A 23,836-nucleotide genomic window follows, 5' to 3' on the forward strand; every position below is an offset into this window, starting at 1 on the left:
ATCTAAGATGATTAGGAAAGATCAGGAAATTAAGACTTTTATATCCCAAGGCCTAAAATTATTTAGGTACACCCCTTAGACCAAAACAGGCTGCCGAGGAATGAAAGAGCTATAGTCTATAATCCCAGGGAAGCCCAATATTAAGTTATTATTAATCGCCTTCATCTACTGGGCATTGTACAACAGCTAAGAATAAACTTCCATTATGGCAGCACACGGCCAAAGCGATAGCAATTTAAAAAGGGCTAATGGTCACGCCTTGTTTTGAAACTATGGAGGACACTGAGAAATTCTGTTCTCCTAACTTTTCATCTTCGTTCTTCTCTCAGATTCTGACTGGCGTCATACTGGAAGTGCTTGCAGAACAATACACCAATGAGTTCAGTGTTCCAGAAGTTCAGAGAGCCTGGGCCAAGATGAGGAGCCTCATCTACACTCATGTGACGGCTGCATACAAGGAGGTGGGCTGGATGCACTTTCCAAACTCAATAATGGGAGTGTAATGTGGCAGGGAAGGCTTGGGATTCCTGCACAATTTCACCCTGATTCTCATGACCCTTCACTCTACTTGCAATAGGCTCATATGCGTAACTCTGTAGGTATTTAAGAAGAAATCCAGTGCTTGGCCTTTTAGAGAGATAGGCAATTGTCTGTACTGTACTGCAGTGATCCCCAATCTTTTTGGCTTTGCAGACTGGCAGGGGGAAGAGGGGATGGTTCCACATGAGCTGTGGGTGAACACTTGCAGCTCAATTTGTTCCAGCAGCAGACACGTGCGCCCGCCGCTCACACAAATGGAGCTTCGTGCACGCACACGCCCACTGCTTCCACGGCCTGGTGTGGGACTCCCTGCTGTACTGTATTAGCATTAGTAATCATGTTAGAATGGAAAGCCAGCATAAAGAAGATGAAATGTGTTCAGTTGTGACTTTTAGAATTACCAGATTTGTTAATAATGCGGTGCTAGGATGTATGAAGCCATGCTATATGGGTCTTGTTAAGAATCTTGTAGCACCTTTAACAGTAGTTGCTAATTGTATAAACCTTTGTGGATCCGAGTCCTTTTCATCAGGTAAAGTGGACAATGATCTACAAATGATGCAATAAATCTTTCCTTTTAAAGTATCGCAAGAGTCTTTTTTTTGCTTCAGCAGAAGCCAGTTTCCATTCTAAAAGCTATTAGTTTATGGTAATAGCTTTCAGAATGTATTTATTTCAGATTTACTTATTTCAGCTTGATGTTAATAGAGGTATTTAAATCACAATCCATCAAGAAAAAAGTGTAATTCTACAAATCTTCCACTGATGGATGGGCATGATGTCTTATCAGGCTGGTAATTTTCACTACCATACACATGACTCATCTGCAGTCTTTCTACAGCCCAGGAAATTCAATTCATACTTAGTGGGATTATAAAATATCTTAATCTTTCTTAGAGCAATCCCTAGCTCAAAATTAAATCCTCCCAGATTATAAATAATAAGAAATCAGGTGATCTCTGCCCACTGAATCATCCCACTTCATCTCTCTCCAAACTCAGTTATATTTTTATTCCTTCACTGATGCTGATTCGTTTACAGTTTTTGAAAGCTGTGATTCACCTCAGTGATCTACTTAGGTGGCAAAGCATGTCAGTTTTGGCCTATTTTCAGAGATATTAGACGAGTGCACTGGGATTCCCCTATTGATTCAGACTGGGTTAGACAGAACAAAGAATTAGTCAGCTAGGCTGATGTAGAAAGGAATCTGCCAAGGCTCTGGATGGTCTCCCAAAGGCAATGCTGCCTCCACAATGAATCAGCACATGGTAGGCAGTTCAGTCTTTAAAGTGGCACATACGGAAAGCAGTAACTGGAAGGGAAACAAGGGAGATATAATGAGGGTGCGATATTGTTTGACTCTTCCTGAAAAATCTGGTTTAACTGGATAAAATAAGCTTGCTATATACACGTACAGGTACACTGTCCCCTGCTTGGAAAGGGACACTGCTAACTAGGGTAGGCTAGTGCTTCAGATCAGATTTCAAGAGGTAGCACAAATGGGATACCTGGCTGCAAGATTTCAGCTCAGCTGCATCTTTTCCATACTACTGTGCTTCCCCGAAAATAAGACCCAATCGGAAAATAAGCTCCAGCATGATTTTTCAGGATGTTCGTAATATACGAGCCCTACCCTAAAAATAAGCCCCAGTTAAGATCATCAGCCATACAGATGCATTTAGTACTGTATTTCCCCGAAAATAAGATCTAACTGGAAACATTTTTAGACCAAAAAATTAATATAAGACCTGGTCTTACGGTATTTTTGGAGAAACGAGTACTAAGAATTAGAAGGAAGAATTCTTTCACTCAATACTATTGATAGTTTGCCCATTTGGATTCTGTTTTAGTCATCTCCAGCTTGACATAAAAATGAAGGGATGTAATAGCTTTACTCTATTGAGAATGATACAGATAGTCTTCGCCTTACAACAGTTCATTTAGTGACCGTTCGAAGTTACAACAGCACTGACAAAAATGGATTTATGGCCATTTTTCACACTTATGACCGTTGTAGCATTCTCATGGTCACATGAACAAAATTCATACGCCTGGGAGCTGACTCATATTTATGACCATTGCCGTGTCCCAGGGTCATGCAATCAACTTTTGTAACTTTCTGACAGGCAAAGTCAATGGGGAAGCCAGATTCACTTTACAACCGTGTTAGTAATTTAACAACTGCAGTGACTCGCTTAGCAACTGTGGTAAGAAATGTCATAAAATGGGGCAAAGCTCACTTAACAGATGTTTCACTTAGCAACAACTTTGCCTCAAAACTTCAAAACACTTTTTACCCTTGCAAAGGGGCTTCTCTGCCCACCCAAAAATATAAATTATCAAGTAATTCAGAAAGCAAAAAACATTCTTTTTATAAGGTACAGAAACAAATGATACATATATTTAGTATATGTGATACATCAGAAAGTAAGTAATCAAGCAACAAAGACACGTGAGACTTGAACAATAGAAAACATTGATTCTAGATAACATTCTACAACTGGCAAATTTATAAGTTACTTTATTCTTTCTCAACTGGGTTTGCATCTTTCTTAAGACTTGCAAGTGGATTCAGGGATTTTCAGAATATGCTCTCTATTCTTTAGTGCTGAAAGAACTGACAAGTTCTTCCATACCAAAAGAATGGCCTTAGTTAAGGAGAAAAAAATATGTTTCCCTAAAGTTAAAAAAAGAGGCCTTAGACTCTTTTAAAATGCTAATAATGAAGCCTAACATTCCAGGTAACATTGAGATGGTTGGGACAAGCTGCAGCTTTTGCTATGAAAAAATGAAAGAAGCAATTTATTTAACATAGGGTGGCTTAATACAGTCTTGATCAGTTTGAGAGATGAAGATTGACAGGGAGAAAAACTTTGTATTCTTAGTGTGATAAACACATTAAAAGTCCAGGCTAAATTCATAAAATATTTTAGCCAGCTGAAGAATGTTCAATTAAAATTGGGTGTTTACTTCAGGGCAGAATGAAATGTATGTCTAAGATAAATGGAATTACATACTACTCTTTGAATCAGACAGCCAGCAATTCCTAACACCACTAAACACACACACAATGTCTGATTTTAAACAGTAATTATCAAGACAATTTTTCAGTTTATATGTCGCCTCTCCCAGTTCAAGCAAGGATAGATAGACAGAAGGTTGCCTTCAACGCATTTGTGTGTGCCATCAGACCAATTTTAAAAAAGAAAATTACATTTCTCTGTTTATTTTTAAATTAAAACGACTGTATCGTGAAGAAAGCCATGGAAATTGAATGGCTGTATGCTTTAAAATATCAGAAGAAGCCGAGGATTATGTTCAGGAACAGAGCAAAAAACAAAAAACAACCCTGACTCGAATGGGAGCTCTTACGGATTAGAGGGAAAATAATGCAAACCGTCCTCCAGCAGATCACACACAAACACACTTTTCTTTTTGTCACAAGGATTCTCCAGTGAAAAATATTTCTGACAAGATGACGGCAATCAGGGTGAACATCCCGATTCTCCTTGACTGTGTTCAATTGGAGAGTTCTTAGCTTTTTTTAAACCAGATGTCTCCCTTCAGCCCACCTACAGAGAAACCGTCAGGGGTGAGGGCGGGGGGAGAGAATACCTTTGTATTTTTCTGCCCCCAAACCTAGAATTACAATGCTGAAGTCGGAAAGGCTACAATCACACATATGGAACTGAATCAAGCCAATACAGTCAGCTTAAGTAAACTATATTAGAATTAGAAACATAGATTTCTAATAATGGCAGAAAAGACCTAATGGCCCATTGAGTTTGCCCTTAAAGTTTGTTTTTTTCTTGTTTTTTAAAATTAATTAATTAATTTTAATTATTATTTCTATATTTTATTTTATTTTATTTTATTTTTGTCAGATGATGGACATGTGTTTATCCCAAGCATGTTTAAACTCAGTTACTGATGATTAACCCACTATCTCCACTGGAAGTTGGTTTCAAGCTTCCACTACTCTTTCTATGAAGTAATACTTTCTAACATTACTCTCTTGTCAGTATTAAAACCTTGATTTGGAAATCATTTGAAATTTGTATGCATGGGACCACATTCCTTTGACAATTTTAAATGCTGCAGTAATGAGATTTCATATCAGCAGGCATTCTTAAATAAGTGACACCCGTCAACTCAATTAAGCCATTAAAATGTGGATTTGCCTGAAATTTTGATTTCAGCACATGTTAGCAAATATACTACCAAGAAATTATTCAAGAGAGTGGATCTGACTCTCCAGTTGCACGTTAATAGGCAACCTGTCATTCTCCTCTTCCTCTCCTCCTTTTCTTCTTTTTCCTGAGCAGTAACTTCAGTTTTATACAACATGCAGAATAAGTAAAAACCAGCCTCTCTATGGAGACTCTTGCTTTCCCAAGTTAAAGAAAAACCTCCATCTCTGGGTCTAGATAGGAAATCATAAATTACCTAGTGCAGGACTGTCAAACTCACATCATCACAGCGACATCATGTGACATATTGGGACTTTTCCCCCTTCGCTAAACCAGGCGTGGGCGTGGCCAGCGCATGACGCATCCAGCCCACGGGCTGGGAGTTTGACAGCCCCGACCTAGTGGCAAAACCCACTTTCCTAACATACCCTTGGTGAAATAATAAACACAGAAAGAATATTTTCACCTCTTGTTTGTTGTATAAATGAGATTATAGGGGAGAATCTTTGTAGGGAAGCAAAATCTGAAATTGATCTATTCATGGCGGAAAGTATTAGGTCAACTTATTACATGGTTTAGGGGTCATTTAGCTGAGTCATTCAAACATTAGTGTTGTCACATCTACAGTCTCAAGATGTTAAATACAGATAGTCCTCAACTTACAACAGTTCATTTAGTAACCATTTGGAGTTACAATGGCACTGAAAAAAGTGACTTATGACTGGTTTTCACATTTATGACCGCTGTAGCATCCCTATGGTCATGTGATCAAAATTCAGATGCTTGGCAACTGATTCATATTTGTTTTCAAAAGAGCCCTGGGGAATTTCAGTAGGGTTTCAAAATTCAAAAGTATCTCATTCAAGCAACTTTTTAGTGTTGTCTCAGCCATCTGTCTCCAAGCAGTTATTCCATGGAAGGAATTGTATTTAAATCCCCCAGCTATGTATGAGGGAACTGATTCTTCATGTTTTCCCCATGAAATTAGCATTTCTGCAGAAAGAGAATGCCAATTATATAGGATCATATAATTGGATCATTCAGACATGCTCTCAGCCACACAAAAGTTAATCATGTTTAAGTAGTTCTCAAATAACTGAGTTGACATCGAAAAGAGGCTTGAATCTTCCAACATACCAACACAGCTTTTATTACTAGCTTTGTGGCCCATGTTGTGTGATGCTCTCAAAGTCAGAGACGACAAGGTGAAATGGTATGTGGGAATGACCTTGGGAGGCAGGAGGAAGACTCACAGCCAGGGGAGTAGTCAGACAAGAAGCAGCTTAGCTCATAAAAGAAATTTAGGTGTGGCAAAGAAGGGATGTTCTCTAGTTTCTTGGGCTATAAAGGTGACAGGGAAGAAATATCTCTTCAGATTAGCAAGATTGGCATCAGCCTTAGATACCTTAGCAACAAAACGAAAGAAAATAATTAGGAAAACACTTGTCAAATTAATATACAATCAACACTTTGGGCTATTTTGTTTCTGTGAGATATAATAAATCTATATCTTCAAAAAGCACATTATTAAAACATTTGGTATACTTGTTTATTGCTACTGCTATTTTGCAGAAATGATGTTTACTAAACATTATTCAGTTGGCAATTGGTATCATCAACCGGAAAAATTACCACCCAGAAAGAAGATATGCATGTTCAGAAATATGTTTATAGCTCATTATATTTTTTAAAAATCTGTCTTTATTTTAATATACAGAGAATATACAACTCAAATTTAAAATCTGCCGAATAAATAATTTAAAAAACAAATAAATTAAAAGGGAAGAGAAAAAGGAAGGAAGATTGAATTGTGACTTTGGTTGGTAATTCTTGTAAATTTCTTGTAAATATTTTGAGCCAGCTGCACCATGTTTCATCAGATCTCCTATCTACATTCCAAGTCTTTCCTCCCTCTCTCTTGACCTCAGAAGCAACAAATATTTCAAAATGAACATTCTTGGAAACCAGGGTTCATTTATCTCTTGATTTCTCTGTGCCCAGGAGATATGTCATAGATTGCATCATACCATGTTTACTCTGCTGAATGACTTGCATAGTTCTAGTGGCTTGCATTGTGCTTTGGGTGGAATTAGTTGGATTGTCTGAGAACCCATTGGCTGATGTTCCTCAAGAAAATTGTAGCACTCTAGAGATCAGGGAACACCCTTGTTTGTGGTGGAACAGAGAGCTGGAGTTCAACTCACCCAGTGATTATCAAGTAAGGGGCAAGCTTCCATGTACAAGTACCTAGGAGATGCATTAGAAACAACAACTTGAAATGACCGAAGGTCTTACAAGACACCAGCTTCAGCAAAATTCATTAAGGAAAGCTGTCCATCAGAAGGGGAAGCAGAGGGTTGCCTTTAACTCATCCCTTCACCTTCCAGTCAGTTTATAGATACAATTATCTGATAGAGCTACTCTACATGTGTGCAGACCCAGTCCCCAAAGATACTTTCATGAGTGATTCCTGAATATCACTTAAATAAATCATTCTCGCACAGATAGGCGAAATTCCCACCACATGCATATTTAAAAAGTGTAAAGGATGTGAGCAGCATATAAATTTCCTAAATAAAATAAAACAGTACAGAACAAAACAAAACAATAATCTTAGATTCCTGTTGTATTCTGCCAGTTTCACATTTGTTGTGTTAGCCTTTAAAATTTAGAACAACGCAGAGCCTGGAAGGTGGCTGTTTTGATCCATTTTTGCCTGGCATTCAACCTGGTTTGGAGGAAATTGCCTGAGTGTCATAACTCACCACCCAGGTGGGAAAGTAAAAAGGGCAGTGTGGCTTTCAATCAAACCTACGCTGATCTTTTTCTGGACTGTCCTAGGAACTGCTACATTAACATACTATTTTGTAAAAGCTCTACTCCTATATTGGAAGGAAAGACTCTAAAAGTAATGGTGGCAGATTGTGGCTTTTCCGCATAGCAACCACCCTGCAAGCTTCTTCATCCATTTCAGTCTGATCCATTTCTAAGCAAAGAATTCCCTAAACAAATATTTGTAGCTGATGATGAATTAAGGGAGGATCAATAAATGCAAGCTCAAGATAAGAATGGATAACTGTTGGCTGCAAGGCCAAAATACGCCCTTGATCATTGGGCCAGACAATGAAGAAAATAATGATTTTTTGGACGTACGTTGTTCGTTGGGCCAATGCCTCTAAATGCTATAAAATTATTATTATGTTTATATTTGAGATATTCCGCTTCCAAAATAAGCTGCCAAAATAATAATTTTCAACTTTTGCTCTTTGATTTACAAGTAGGAGCCATGACCTAGAACGTTTCAAAAGCTTCATCAGTATGTTCACTGTGCTTTGAACTTAAGATACTTAGTAGTAATATCCTGATGAGGTGGTTATGGTTGTGTGCTCTATGTAAGGCTGAGCTTTAAGATAGTTCCAAAACTTTGCTGATACACAAAGCGTCACATTTAATTATTGATGAGCACTAGCAGGTATTATTGTTTTAATATATTTGCTCTGGCCTCTATATGATTTCTTAACCCAAACAGCCTGTGATCTTGGTTCTAGAGCAGTGTTTCTCAATCTTGGCCGCTGGATGATGGGTGAACTTCAACTCCCAGCAGAGCTGGCTGGGGAATTCTGGGAGCTGAAGTCCACCCATCGTCCAGCGGCCAAGGTTGAGAAACACTGTTCTAGAGCATTGACATTGGCACATAGCGCCTGACTCCAGATGCCCTAAATTTTCTTCCATGAGATTTCAAATAGCAGCCTTGGACTTCCTTCACCCTGATAAGCTTGCCGATTTTCCTCTCCTTTCATTTTTAATGGCTGTTAAAGAATTTTGTATTTCAACATAACTTTTTGGTCCAGTATTTTAGCACAGATTGTATTGCTATTTTTTTCACATTGTTTAACTTACTGTTGTAAGTTTCAGAAATGTTAGATGCTGGGGCCGACTTTAAATTCTTTTTTAAGCTGTTTTTTCAAAACCTTCTGGACTGAAAAGTAAAGTATATAAACATACTAAATAAGTTTTAAAAACACATATTCATACCGGTAATAAAAATAAATTAATTGAACAGTAGCCATAAAAATATTTTAAATCTAAAATTGAAATGTTTATTAACTCTATGCTACGGCTATGATAAACCTGAGAGAACCTGACGAATGTTCCTAGTCATTAATTATTGAACTTTTTGCAGTGAGCATTGCTTAGCCATTGTTATTGCTGAAAACTAAAAGTAGGATCTAATGATAGTTTTTCCTTGTTGATATGCAGAGCTGACTGATACATCGATCACTCAGTATGAATTCCCTAATTGCAAAGCTGCTTCCAGATCAACTTTCAGTCAGTACTGTCATTGCTGAACAGGTGTTTAGTGCTGCAGCTGTATTTAAGCAAATACTACTGAAAATTGTTTTTCCTTGAAATGTTCTGTTTGTGCAAACCTTCTTAAGCAAAAAAAAAAAAAAAGTATTCTGCTTGTATGTTTCCTCTATACCCGGGGTCTCCAACCTTGGCAACTTTAAGACTTGTGGACTTCAACTTTGCTTTGCTGGCTGAGGATCTTTGGGAGTTGAAGTCCACAAGTCTTAAAGTTGCCAAGGTTAGAGACCCCTGGTATATACAGTAGTGGTACTACTGAGATTCTATATACTGTGATATCTTCTGTAGTTATAAATAAATAAGAAAGGGTTACAAATAATCAACCATTTTTAAAGACAATCTCCCAAACTCTTTATTATATACTGTTTTTATTTAGGGAATATTGCTGACTTTCTGCCATGGGTAATGGGTCTTACAGGAAGTTGATTTAGCTGTTAAATAGGGATTCAGAATTGGAGATATGGTATACTATTATAAAAATAGAACTTGATAAAACCTTTTCCCCTGCTTTATCATTTCAGTATTATTAAACAGGTTATTGTATATAACTTGTTAAATACCATATCCTGAAGTTTATACAGGATTTTCAGGAGAGAACAGTGAAAAAGTCCAATATTAATTTGAGAGTGCACAGGGAATTGGGGGGGAGCAGAACGGAAGATAGAAGCGGGGGAAGGAGGGAGGGAGGGAGGGAGAGAGGGAGAGAGAGAGAGAGAGTTCTTTTCATCTGTGATACATTGTCACAATGCTTTGGAATAAAGGACATGGATTCAGACTGTAGGTTTTCTAGTTGTGTGCAGATGTATCACCAAAAGACCCACACATCAAATGGACAGCTATATAAATTGAAAGGCAATAATAACATTATCTGGGTCAACATTAGTAAGCATCTTATTGTTTTGGAGTATATCAAATATAAACATAAAAGTAATTTTATATCATTTAGAGGCAGACAGTAACAACTCTGGAAATTCCTATCCTTGTTGACCATTGATTTCATGATCCCAGTCAGTCAAAGGTCATCTGCCCCACACAATGGTGTCATAGTTCCTGCACCCACTCTTTGACTACTTGTTATATCGTACTAAATGAGGCGAGTTAGTTCTGCTGCTGTTCACAATAGCAATAGCATTTAGGCTTATATACTGCCCCATAGCTCATTACAGCACTCTTTGGGTGGTTTACAATGTCAACATTATTTGCATATTGCCCCCAACAATTTGGGTCCTCATTTTACTGACCTCGGAAGGATGGAAGGCTGAGTCAACCTTGAGCCTGTCAGGATTGAACTCCAGACTGTGGGCAGAATTTGCCTGCAATACTGTACTCTAACCACTTGCGCCTCCAGGGCTCTTCCTCAATCCTCTCCCAACTGTCAAGCAGAGATATTTTTGCTGGAGTAAACATCTCTTCTTTTATAGTAGAATCTCTGGATCTTACGAAACTAAAATAAAACTCCCAGAACCAAGCAGAAGCAGGGCAGCTGATTGAAATACGGTTATCTGGCAAAGTTTCATATACAGTTAAGCTGATTTGCAGTCCAACCATATTCCCTACTCCGTTATACAAACACTCTTTTTCTTGCTTTGCTGAAGCACTGCTATGCATAAACTCCTGGAAAAAGCAACTGATTTCCTGTTGGCTTCTTCCCCCATGACAAGAGCAAAAACTCAGCATCAATGTGGCTGAACCAGGCTGAGTGATTCCTCAGGCTGTAAGTCAAAAAGCAAGTTATGCTTTGGCAAATTTAAACTGAAGGCACCTGGAAGATATTTGTGTAGCAGGAGCATGGGCATCTGCATCTAAGGCAAAAGAATTTAGTGGCAAGTGACTGATTTGGTGACGACACCATTAGAGCAGGGATGAAATGCTACCGGTTCGGACTGATTTGGCTGAACCGGTAGCGATGGCAGTGGGTGGTTCAGAGAACTGGTAGCAATGGCAGCATGAGGCTCCGCCCACCCACCCGGTCATTGTTACTTCCTGGTTTTAACTAGGAAGTAACCTGTTTTTTACCCTTTGCACATGCACAGAAGGGTTTGCGTATGTGCAGAGGATCCGCGCGCGGGGCACATGCACTTCCAAACCGATAGGGAAGGTAAGTAGATTTCACCCCTGCATTAGAGTGAGCATTGTAATTAAAGAGTCAGAGATGAGATTTAGATGCTTAATCTACTATGTGTGCATGAAGTATTGTAATGATGAAAGCCTTAGACTTAACTTGAAGTGAAAACCATAGAATCATAAAAGTGAGAGGCCGTTTGGGCTCAACCCCCTGCTCAGAGCAAAAATCCATATTAAAGCATCTCAGTGAAAAGAAATCCACCACTTCTCTAGTTAATTAGTTTCAGTATCAAACTGCTCATACTGTTCCAGTACAACTCTGCCATCCTTTAACTTAAATCCATTATTTTATGTCCTGCACTGTAAAATGGAAGAGAACAGTTCTGGAACTTCTATGTAACATGGAAGTTACTTGAAGAGCGCTATCACTTTAGTCTCCTTTCTCAAAGCTAAAGAATTTCCCTTCTTTAGCAACCACGAATATATTATTTGTAGTCTATCGATTATGGTTTGATTATATAGAGGAAGCATTAATTCATGCACTTTTGAATCCAAGCCACTCAATGTGAATGCCTTCCAGATATTGTTAGTCTGATGAACTTTGTTCTTGATAAATCTATGATTTCTGGTTATTAATGCATTATTTTCTACATGGCTGCAAATAACTTCTTTATGATTTCCTATGGAACTTCCTAGGTTTTTTTTTCCAGTATCCTAGTATGCAATTTATCTCGTCCTGGATATTTAAGCTGACCATATATCTACCCATCCCAAGCTTCAATCTTATCTTGCTCCTCACAATTTTCACTTCGAATGTATACTTTTGTGTTGAACTAAAGTCTAAACTGAAGTAAGAGTTGCAGCAATGTCTTTTGTTGTTGTTGTTGTTGTTGTTGTTGTTGTTGTTGTTGTTGTTGTTGTTGCCTGCTAACATTTTGCCATTGACTGGCTAATATACTGATTATTTTCTTTTCCTTTTTCCCCCTTTACTTATGGAATATATTTAAGGAAGGCACTTCTATTATTTTTAGCATTGATTGCTAACCTCATTCTGAGATTTAGCTTCCTGGATGCCAGTTTGACAGTTCCAGATTATCCCACTCTACTCCTCCTTCGTAAGAAGCCTGAAATGATGAAAAATAGCCTGCTGCCATATTTTCACTTTTAATATTTTTAATCCAAAGCATACCACTAAGATGAAGACCACAGAAATAACGTTTTGCTAAATTTTCAAACCATTCCTTTTCTTTCATAAAACTCAACAGCAAATTCCCCTTCCCTTTTTTTTTTCAGAAATGGAGGTAATTCAGCGGCTAAAAGTAACTCAAAAGTAATTCCGTGTTTCATTCTCCTTTCCCATGTGTCTCTAAGGTTCTCTTCCACAAACTCACTAACAGAATCTATAGCCAAAACAAGGGAATGAGTCAACAAAAACATCTTGAATGAAACATGGGGGAAGGGGAAAGTTATGTAGCATTAGTAATTGCCCAGTTAAACCTTACTTTTTGCAGATCCCTAAAAGGCAAGGAATCAGCATTTCCATACAGTGAATGTGTTTTGGAGGAGTAATCCTGTGGGTTTTCACCACATCCTTCGTGCAGTTTAAACACATTAACATCAAATGTTTTCACAAATGGCCAAGGGCAGGATTTTTGCTTGAATGAGACTAAAAGACTCCAGGGAACCTAGGATTTGATTTTTTAAAAAATGTTGCTACATGTAACTAAAAGTCAATTTATACCACATATTACAATGTGGTTATCATCTCATTAGCTGCCCAGAGTCGCCTTATCAGGGAGATAGGTGGCATATAAATTAAGTACAGGTAGTCCTTGACGTACAGCCATTTGTTTAGTGGCCATTCAAAGTTACAACAGCACTGTTGTACAGTGCCGCATTTTACAACCTTTTCTTGCCACAGCTGATAAGTTAGTAACATGATTGTTATGTGAATCTGACTTCCCCGTTGATTTTGCTTGTTGAAAGGTTGCAAAAGGTGATCACATGACCTTGGGACATAGCAACGGTCATAAGTATGAATCAGTTGCCAAGCATCTGAATTTTAATCACATGATCGTGGGGATGCTGCAACGGTCGTAAGTGTGAAAAATGGTCATAAGTCACTTATTTCAGTGCCATTGTTACTTTGCATGGTCACTAAATGAACTGTTTTATGTTGAGTTATCTTAGCATGCTGCTCTTAGCATGCCTAATCATTTTTTTGGGGTGGTGCACTGTTTGTTTTTGTTTGTTGATTTTGCATCAAAGATATTCAGTTATAGCTGCATCCATGTTGTGCATTAGTTGGTTTGTTTCTTGTAATGCGCTGGTGCTTTTATTTGATATTACAGTGTTAGCATCTGTTAATATTTGTGCTAGCTGTTTCGTTGGAACAAGCTTCAATATAGGCAATCTTGTTATGTTGTTTTTATGCTGTTCTAGTTGTCCAGTCATTCTCTGTTTGAACTTCTCTTGTTTTTCTTTAGCTACAAGGTTTTGTTCTTTCTGAGGAGAAGGCAGAGGAGAGAGAGTGCTTGGTTTGGGAATGAAAACTATTCAGTAGCTTTGCTGGTTTCCTCTACTGCCAAAACCACCCACCCCCCCACCCCCCCGTCAGGCACAAGAAACCAGAAGTCAGGATAGAATTCAAAAGCACTGTGAGTTTATTCCATGCAAGCTATACACAAGAATCTGATCTACTAACAGTCAAGTGAAATTGGCGGCAGATAAGAATCAACAGACTACAAGGTGGGGGGGGCTGGACTTCTGACTCTTTTGAGATGTAGGGACACCAGACCAGACTGAAGATGCATTTGACCCTGGTCTCAGGGTCAGCCTGGTCATTTCCTAGTATACCCCTTCCCCCGTGGTTTGCCAATATAGTCCGAAATACTTCTGGGAAGGCTTCTATTTCATTGCCCTGGGTAGACTTTTACAGTTCTTCCAATTCTACTTCTACGAATACTTTATTTCATGTCATAGTTGAATGTTCTACCAGCCTCTGCTCTGTTATTTCTGATTCTGCTCGTTGCCCTTTTCAGAACTGATGTATTCTTTTCAGATATCCTCTTCTAGTTCTGAATCTGATTTGTAATAACAGATCATTAATTCTTCATTTCCAGTTTTTGTATATTTGCAAAGGGTAAACAACTTTTCTTCCAGTAATCCTGCAGCTGCTGGCTCTGGTTGCTCAGCCAACATTTCTGAGATCTATTGCCCATTTGTCACTGAAAGTCAGGAACTCCAACACAGCAGTAATGAGGAAGCTAAGAAACTTAATTTACTTTAGGAAGCCTCCTGCTGTCACTTAATTTAAGTAACCTTTTTAAAAAAATCTCAGCTTCCTTTCAGGCAAATGCAGGAAAAAGAGTGGTAGACCAAAGATCTATTCAAGCATTCACCTGAATGTGCAAGAATTAAACCAATCCTAGGTATGTGACTGCAATCTTTAGCCAACTTGCTGCCATAAGCAGATCCTCTATGGATCTTTGTGCAGTTACCAGATTCTAAAAAGAACTTTCAGATTTCAGGATGAGGGCTTCTAACTGGGTTCAGTTGACCCCTCACAGAAGCTCAATCTGGTAAAATCCCAACTGTCATTTGCTCTGAAGGTCTAAAGACAAAGTCATTTGTAGGCGATTTGAAGCATATATACATTCACCTCCTACATATACTTTGTCCTTGCGTATTGAACATGAGATCTTATGATATTTGAATCACATACACAGCGCAGCTGCAGGAATGTTTGAATGCTTCTTATATGCCAGAAACCCTTCCTTGATTATCTTTCCCCCTCTTTTTAACCAGCCTGCAGGCATGCTTCATGACTTTGTTTGATTTTGGTAATGTACACAGTTGTGTAAGAACAAAAGCAAACAAAAAGTGAAAGTCAAGATGGATTGCCTCGAAGAGGGGTTTCAGCATCCTTGAGAATTTTGTGTTTCCCTGCCTCAAGCTTGTACTTAGAATTTGATGCTAAAAATAAACATTTCTATCTGACCCGCAAACCCAAATTCTGTGAATTAGACAAGCAGGCACATAATAATGCATGCATATTCATTAGCTGGCTTTATTTAGGTGCCAGAATGTTTTGCCAAGGACAGAAAGTGGCAGGCTGAAGGAGATAAAGAGGATGTTATGAGCCAAACCATACACAAGAAGGGAAATGGCTCTTCCCTGTAAGAAAAACTATCTATTTCCCTTTGAAACTCTCCTGGCTCTTCCCCACTTCAAGCAGCCCTGCAAAGATTTTGAAAAGCTGGTTTGAACCAGTGGTGGGTTTCAAATTTTTTTTACTACCAGTTCTGTGGGCGTGGCTTTGCCGTGGCTTGGTGGGCGTGCCAGGGGAAGGATACTGTAAAATCTCCATTCCCACCCCAATCCAGGGGAAGGTTACTGCAAAATCCCCATTTCCTCCCAATCAGCTGGGACTTGGGAGGCAGAGAATAGATGGGGGCGGGGCCAGTCAGAATTTTTACTACCGGTTCTCCGAACTATTCAAAATTTCTGCTACCGAACTGGTCAGAATCTGCTGAAACCCACCTCTGGCCTGAACATCTGGGGGCAAAGAATTTAGGGGGATTTCAGAAAAAGACAGGCTGCCCAGAGATGGCTGCAGCTACTTTCCTCTGCTCAGGAAACTCCCTTTGCTGAAAGTCTGTGGAAGTTCTCAACCATCCAGGTCATGGGTGTCCCAAAGCTGCTTTTCCAAAAGGCAACTGGACCTTCTTTCTTTTTTTTTCTTTTGAAAAAAAGAAAAAAGTTTCATCCAAGAAACTTCTTCATTTCACCAAGAAGTTTCCTGGATGAGAAGCGAAACATTTTCAAAGGGGGAAACCCCCCCCAGAAAGTCCCGTTGTCTTTTGGAAAAGCACTTTTTGGGACCCTTTGCTGAAGACTACTTTGCAAGGGACAAACCTATATGTTGGATGTGGTGGCTGCATTGTAGCATTTAGTTTGGCCCCCCAGAAATCACTATGTTGTTTTATGAATGAACCTGAGTTGACTAATGTGATACTCTTACAGCTAATGAAAGTTCTCCCACCTAATGTATTAATAGGGCGTGTGTGACACTTATTATGTTTAAATTTCCCACTCAAACATATTGGGGAACTTTTTTCATTTGTTTACTCAAATTTTATAAACTGCTCTCATTGAGGAGGCTCCGTCTGTGCCAGTGGGTAGGCAAAATGTTATTTTCCCTTTGTGTAACAGAAGCACTGACAGACAATCTCATCTATGTCAGGAGAATTGCTCTCAATGGCCAACTCTAGCGTTTACTGATTCACAGCAAATTGTGAGTTAGTCAAGTTCAGAGTATAGCAATAGCACTTAGACTTATATACCGCTTCACAATGCTTTTACAGCCCTCTCTAAGCTGTTTACAGAGTCAGCATATTGCCCTCAACAATCTGGGTCCTCATTTACCCACCTCGGAAGGAGGAAAGCCGGTGAGATTTGAACTGCTGAACTGCAGCTAGCAGTCAGCTGAAGTAGCCTGTAGTACTGCACTCTAACCACTGTGCCACCTTGGCTCTTATAGTACCTCTGTCTGTTGAACCTCAAGTCTTGTATCTTTCTTCCACTTTGAGATATACTTTTTTTTTTTTAATGCTGCAACCAAAAGAAAAACAAAACATTTTTAGGGAATTTGTGGAAGCGCCAGCAAGGGAAGCTTGTTAGGATAGGCATGGACAGCCACATTGCACAACTATCACTTTGAATTAGGAGTGGGCATTGTTTGTCCCTCCAGACAAACTGCCACAATCCCTGCCTTGGACTAGTTTATTTATTCAATGATCTCAAAAAAGTCAGGCTACTTATGTACTGCTGTCCAGGGTGAACAGCTATCTCCCTCTGAATGCAAAACCCATAGGAGTTCTACTTTATTTAACTCTGCTATTTAATGTCAGCATGAAATTGCTGAAAGAGATAATTGGAAAAGAAAGAAAGCAATGCCGTTAGAATATTGATGATAATCACTGTTCTATTATCACCGTTCTATTATATCCTTCATCCCATCCAGCTGAAGCAACAAAAGAGTTTAACCAATACATGGCTGTGGTAAAGAAATGAATGAAAGATTATTACCTGAATCTCAGGCTAGATAAGAAAAATGCCCTCAGCATTGGTGACGTTTAAAGCAGGCATTGCAGTCCTTGGCCCCCTAATTTTCTTCAAAAACTCCAGTTTTTATGGCTATTTGTGGGCCATGAGGGTATTTGCCCATCCTAGCAGATTAATTAGAATGGGTACAATCCAGGTCCCCTCCCTTAAATGTTGCCGCCTGATGGGACCTGGAAATGCATCTAATGCATAATGGCTGCTCTAGCCCTTTGGAACAGCCTCCCATATGAGATTCCAAGGCAGCCTTCTTGTGGACTGTCTCCTGATATTAGTCTTGCAGATTTGGAGGTTTGGTTATTATTTTTTATTTTTAAAAAAGCAATAAAAATTAATTATTTTTAGTCTTATTTTGTTTTTGCAAACAATAAGAAAAGGTGAGATTTTGGCTTCAGCTTTAATTGTACTCGCCTAAATCTTCTCCCTTCTAAGTGTAAATTTTAAATTTTTAATGTATTTTAAAATATGGGTATTTTAAATTATGGGTATTAATTCAGCCAAATTTATTTAATTCATTTTATTCGATTTTAAATTTTGTATATCTATGTGTTTTATTTTATGGCTGTGCACCGCCCTGAGTCCTTCGGGAGTAGGGCGGTATAGAAATTCAATAAAATAAATAAAATAAATAAATAAATTATATATGTATGTATGTATGTACTGTATGTATGTATTTATTTATTTGCCACCCATCTCATATACAACCTATTCCATATTTATTTATTTATTTATTTTTATTCATTCATTCATTTAATTTATTTATTTATTTGCCACCCATCTCATATACAAATGATTCCAAATACTGGACTTTGACTTTTATTAATTTCTTTTAAAATCAGAGCTCGATGTACATAGCTTAGTTCAGTAAGACACATGGTAGAAAATTGTACTATATTATCCCAGTTCTTAGCGGAAGTATGAATTGTGAATTTTGGACTGCAAGTGGAAATAATCTTTAAAATTGCTTGATTATACACCATATCAATAATACTAAAATTTGAGGCTAAATAAGAAAAAAAAATGTCTGTAAGCATTCGTACTTTCACCATCTACATTCAACAGGAATTGCAAGCTTATTCTCCTCATTAAGTGGAGAACCGGGATCAAATATATAACCTTCTATTATGATGAAATGTCTGTCAGCTCAAAGGGAATACTTTATATTAAAGGACTGCCAATCTCATGTTCCAAACCCACTGTATTTCTCAAGACTGTATATTTAATTTTAGATAGCCTGTATTATTTCGAGCAGATTCTTGAATTCTGATGAGAAAGGTCAATTCTGTTTGAAATTTTATGAAGTTGCGGCACTACAGAGTTTGAGACCCCTTGTTTTATCAATGCTGATGATCTTTATCTTTACAGAAATAATATAAGTTTTTTTTAAACACAGTGCATCCTGCTTATGAATGGCTTTGACACTTCTCATTTTGAAACGCTAACATGGCAAATCCACTGCGAAATTAGTTGTTGCCTATTTCAGAGAACTACTTCAAAAGAGAGTTGAGGTGGGGAAGTTTGCCTTGAGGGTCTGATCTGCCTCATGAACAGCAGTCATTGTACAGAGCAGGGGCCCATATGCAGAAGATCCTGCTGCCAGATGAAGCTGAACATCTGTATTAGGGGGAAAAATCCTTCTCCTTTGAGGAAGGCATTTGCAGGAATGCTTTGCTCAAGTCATTATTGAAGAAAAGCACCTCTGTACAGCCCTGCTTGTCTTAATCAAGCATAGTCCTTGAATTATAACAGTAATGAGGACCAGAATTGCTACCACTAAGTGATGCAGTCATAAGGCATGTTGTCATGTGATTGCATTGTTCAGTGACAGTCCCTGTTACTGTCATTAACCGAATCCCACCAGATGTTACGCCTTCTTGGCTTGGTCCCTTTCAGCCCCAATCCTTCTTCACCTCTTCTTCAACTTCCGCCACCCACCTATCTCTACCTTCATCTTTTCTCTTTTAACCACCCTGCCCAGTGGCACTCCTTTGTGGTAGCAGCACTGGGGTAGAGGCCCAGGTGTCAAGCACCAGGGAATTCAGGAGATACAGGCAGTCCAAATGGGTATAAAGATTTATTGCAAGCTTAAGGTCTCTACAAGAATCTGAACTACTAACAGCCCAAGCAAATTGGCAATAGTTAAGGGTCAGAGGAATTCAAGGTGAGCTGGGCTTAGATTTCTTGTGGTTGTGAAGGCACTCATGACTGATAGCATTAGCAATAGCACTTAGACTTATATACTGCTTCATAGTGCTTTTACAGCCTTCTCTAAGCAGTTTACAGAGTCAGCATATTGCCCCCAACAATCTGGGTCCTCATTTTACCAACCTCGGGAGAATGGTCAACCGAGTCAACCTTGAGCTGGGTGAGATTCGATCTGCCAAATTGTAGGCAACTGGCAGTCAGCAGAAGTAGCCCGCAGTACTGCATTCTAATCACTGCACCATTGTGGCTCAATGATGGGTTTGACCCCTCCCTCAGACTCAGCCTGGTCATCTCCTACCCCAGGGCAGTCAGCAGTTTCAGCCCGCTGCCACCATCATCTGGGCTCTATTTTAGTCTCAGCATTACCAAGCAGTACCACCTCAAGCCCCATTCTGTGGCCAGCCATTACAGTCAACCCAGCTGTCCTGCACTCCTCAGGCCTTTCTGTGCCCAGCTGATCTTTACCTTCTTCCTATGTGAAACATCTGCTGGCCATTTCTTCCTGAGTCTACTCACACTGTTCTCCAAATAACATACGTCATTCTCCAAATGGCGTGTGCCATTCCCATAATGCTTTAGAAACTCTTCGGAAAACTTCTGAGGCCTTCCAAAGCATCACAAGAACAGTGCACGATATTTGGAGAACAGCACATGCTATTTGGGGAACAGTGCAAGTGGACTTGGGAAGAAAGCTTGGCACAGCCAGCCTACTGCTTCACAAAGGGTCAGGCCAGATACTACTTATCAGCAGTGGAAAGAAAACAGTGAAGGTTAGTTGGGTGCAACAGGGCCTGCAGAGCGCAGGATGGCAGAGTGGCTGGGGCTTTGAATTATGGAGTCAGAGAGTGGCTGACTGCAGTGAGAGTTTCAAGTGGCACTTCTTGGCTGAGGTAGTTGCCTGGGCTGGTGGCATCTGGCTGAGATTGCTGAAGGCCCCAGGTATCTACATCAGCCCCAGCAACATCATCAAGAGCGCTGCTGTGCAGGACAGCCAAAAGGGCTGAGATGGAGGGTGGGAGTTGAAGTGCCCCTATAGTCATAAGTGCAAGTGAGCTGCCAAGAGCCAAAATTTTGCTCACAGGACCCTGGAGGCCCTTTAGTGGTCATAAATTTGGGGACTGGCATAAGTATTATTTGTTCAGTGACTTGTAACTTCAAGTGGTCTCTCAGCAAATGGTCATATTGTGAAGATGACTATCTGTATTGTCATTGGAAAGCACCAGATCCTTTCCAAATAATATGATTCCCACACAATCCACTTCAGACTTAGATGGTTTAATACAATGAACACCCCTAAAATGGCCTTGGTTTTAATAGTCAAGCTTAGTTGCTTTCATCTGATGATTTAGATTTTAAATTTAATTTTTAAATTTAAATTCTTACAAGAAGTAAGTAAGTAAGTAAATTAGGAAGGAAGGAAGGAAGGAAGGAAGGAAGGAAGGAAGGAAGGAAGGAAGGAAGGAAGGAAGGAAATTTCCTGCTGTGATTCTGGAGCAAGAACTGACTTCATTGTCTCTTCTTCACTTGCTCAAAACAATTTGGTTTATTTGAGGAGTGCTTAACATAAACTCTGACAGGACCAAGATTAATTCCCTCAGTGTTTGGCAAGAAAAAGATTAAGTATTAGGTGGTGAAGACCGAGGTGGAGTATGTGGGATCCAGATATATATTTAATGTTTCAACCTAACAGGTTTCAACCCTAACCAAAAAAAGAAAACCCCAACACAAGGTAAAAAGGAAGGCATAAAGAGAATTTGTCTTTTGCCACTTACTTCCTGTTCTGTTCTCCACACATGGGAAGCTGGTTAATGACCAGAAATTACACAGCATTAATCTTCACATTTCACAGAGGGATAGAATATGGAAAAATTTCTGTTTCTGTCTTCATGCAAAAACCTGCCAACAGCCCTCAAGGTGCCCCAGAGCCTTTAAGTATAAAATAATTGCCAAGCTGTCATTTTAATGGACTCAGCTAATTCCTCAGTCTTTCTCTTTCCCTGACCACACAATGCTTCCTTACTCAAAAGGAAGGGTTCTTGTTTGTTTTCATAAGATATTGGCCCATCAAATATTTAACCGTTTTATTAAGGTTGTCCTTACCATTCAGCCAAGCTAATCATGCCATTTTATAAGTATAGTATGAAAAGATTTAATCAACAGCTACAGAAGGCAACCGAATTATTCAGTGTCATTTTGATTAGAGCTATAAATCTCAGATGATATAGGATATTTTGAGTTTTCATCTGCAGAGGGAGAGAGAACTCTGACCCCGGTGGTGGGAAATCTGAAATTAAACAAACAAACACCATTTCCTCCTTCCATTTCTAGGGCTGGTTTTTCTGGCAGCAGGATTTCTACTTTGGGGATGAACCAAAAGATATATCCTGGGAATCATCTGCTTAGATTCTTTTCCTTCCTGGATTTAACACAGAGGGCAATTTCACACATTAACCAGATGCCTAAGAGACAACATCAGCAAATAGCTCCTGACAGATATTTCAATGGAAGGCTTACAATTTGCAGCCAGATCCATGTTTTCCAGAGATGGGACAGCACTGAGAGGTAGTCCACCATTAAGCCCATTTCAGGAAAAGAACTAAGAGTAGAGTCTATTGACACAGTCCTAGTAACAAATGTGGCCAATATTGTGTAGAATCCTGAAGGAGAGTAAGTACATGAGAAGATCAGCTTCTCTCCTTCAGTCCAACAATAGCAGATGGCTAGGGGAGGGACAGCCAAGGAGGAAAGCTGGAGGTAAATGGGCAGAGGTGGAAGCCTGGAGGAGAAGGAGGCATGGCCAAGGGTAGGAGCCTGAAGATCCCATTCTGACGATAACAGTCCACAAACTTTTTCTGGTAGGAAGCAGTTAGAGAAACAACTAATGGTTCCCAGCCTGCCCAAACAAATACACTACTACTAGGCAAGGCAAAAGAACCAAAGAAAATATTCCTCAATTTTATGCTGTCATTCACACGTCAGCAGATGACCTGCATGGGGCAGCAGAATTACAAAGATAGTTGGGTGAAAAGATAAGTTCTGGAATTCACATAAAAACCAAAAGAAAATTTCCTGCCATTCCCCAACGTCAAATACAAAAAAACCAGCTCTGGATGAAGGAAGCATTCTGACCTTCCCATTGGGGAGGAATGAACCAGGCACAAGCTAGATATGTGGCGTGCTGGGAATATATCTCGAACATGCTGTAGAAGGGTGAAAAGCCAGTGGCCTATATGTCTCCTACAACAGAGTTCCCCAACCTTTCCAGCTTTGCAGACCAGTAGGGGGAAGAGGGGGGATTGTTTCACATGAGTGGTGGGCAAGTGTGCGCATGTGCACAACTCCATTTGCCGGTCATGCAAATGGAGAGCATGCACACACGCTCATCCGTTGCTTGTGCAAGTGAGGATGCATGCATGCGCACTTGCCTGCCACTTCTGCAGCCCAGTTCCAAACAGCTCAAGGCCCGATAGTGGGCTGCTTCCTGGGGGTTGGGGACACCTATTTTACAAAACAGCAGCTTACATCATTTATCACCAGCAGGTTGCATTGCTTTGGCCAGGAACAGCTTCTCTCCAGCAGCACAATAGCATCACAACAGCTCTCAACAACTCTAATAGAAGGAATCCCACCAGTAGGTACAGTAGAACCTCTGGTCACAGCCATAATTGATTCCATAACTTTGGTCGCAAACCGATTTAGTTGTGACCCGAACCTAATTTTGGAAATTTGGCACTTACAAAAAATATGGCACAGAAGGGGAAATCAGCTGCAGGGGTAAAAAATGTGAATTTTTTGGTCCGAACCCGATTTGGTCATGGTCAGATGCATTCGTGACCAGAGGTTCTACTGTAATTGTAGGGCAGATCCACATATATTTATTAAACATTGTAAGATAAACCAGTGGTGAAATCCTACTGGTTTGCACTGGTTCGGGTGAACCGGTAGTAAACTGGTAGTAAAAAAAACCTACTGGTTTCTCCAAATCGGTATTTCCGACGATCAGCTGTGCCGCACGATTTAAAATAGCTAAAAAGCAGGAAATCCTGCTTTCTAGTGAATCTAAATTGCACGGCACAGCTGCTCCCCCCCCCCCCGTGATACTTACCTTCCCAAGCTTCCTTTGGTGCGTACTGCACATGCACGCACAGTGTGCGTTTTGTGTGCACCACAAATGCATGCAGCACATGATTGGTGCACCCGGTGAATGTACGTGCACACAGCGTGCATTTGGTGTGCATGGTGCATGCGTGCATGCAGTGCACACTTGGCGCGCAGCACGCATCTGCAGCCAGCGAACCCGGTTCAGATTTCACCGCTGAGATAAACATGTACAGAAGGTACTGTAA

General features: G+C 39.7%; 1 protein-coding gene across 7 annotated transcripts in view; it reads left to right on the plus strand.

The window, feature by feature from the left end:
- Nucleotides 1-23,836, plus strand: part of CYGB (cytoglobin) — a 74,624-nt gene that overhangs the window by 46,628 nt on the left and 4,160 nt on the right. For 5 of the 7 annotated variants that reach the window (XM_070937527.1, XM_070937530.1, XM_070937529.1 and 2 more), the window contains one exon: nucleotides 330-461. In XM_070937527.1, the coding sequence (XP_070793628.1) occupies nucleotides 330-461 (132 nt within the window). Of the gene's footprint in view, nucleotides 1-329; nucleotides 1,088-23,836 lie in introns of those variants that run through there. The other 2 variants (XM_070937531.1, XM_070937532.1) reach the window with 2 other exon arrangements.

This window comes from Pituophis catenifer, unplaced genomic scaffold (genome assembly GCF_029215685.1).
Source record: "Pituophis catenifer annectens isolate HBS135680 unplaced genomic scaffold, rPitCat1.0.hap2 SCAF_2, whole genome shotgun sequence".
NCBI lineage: Eukaryota > Metazoa > Chordata > Lepidosauria > Squamata > Colubridae > Pituophis > Pituophis catenifer.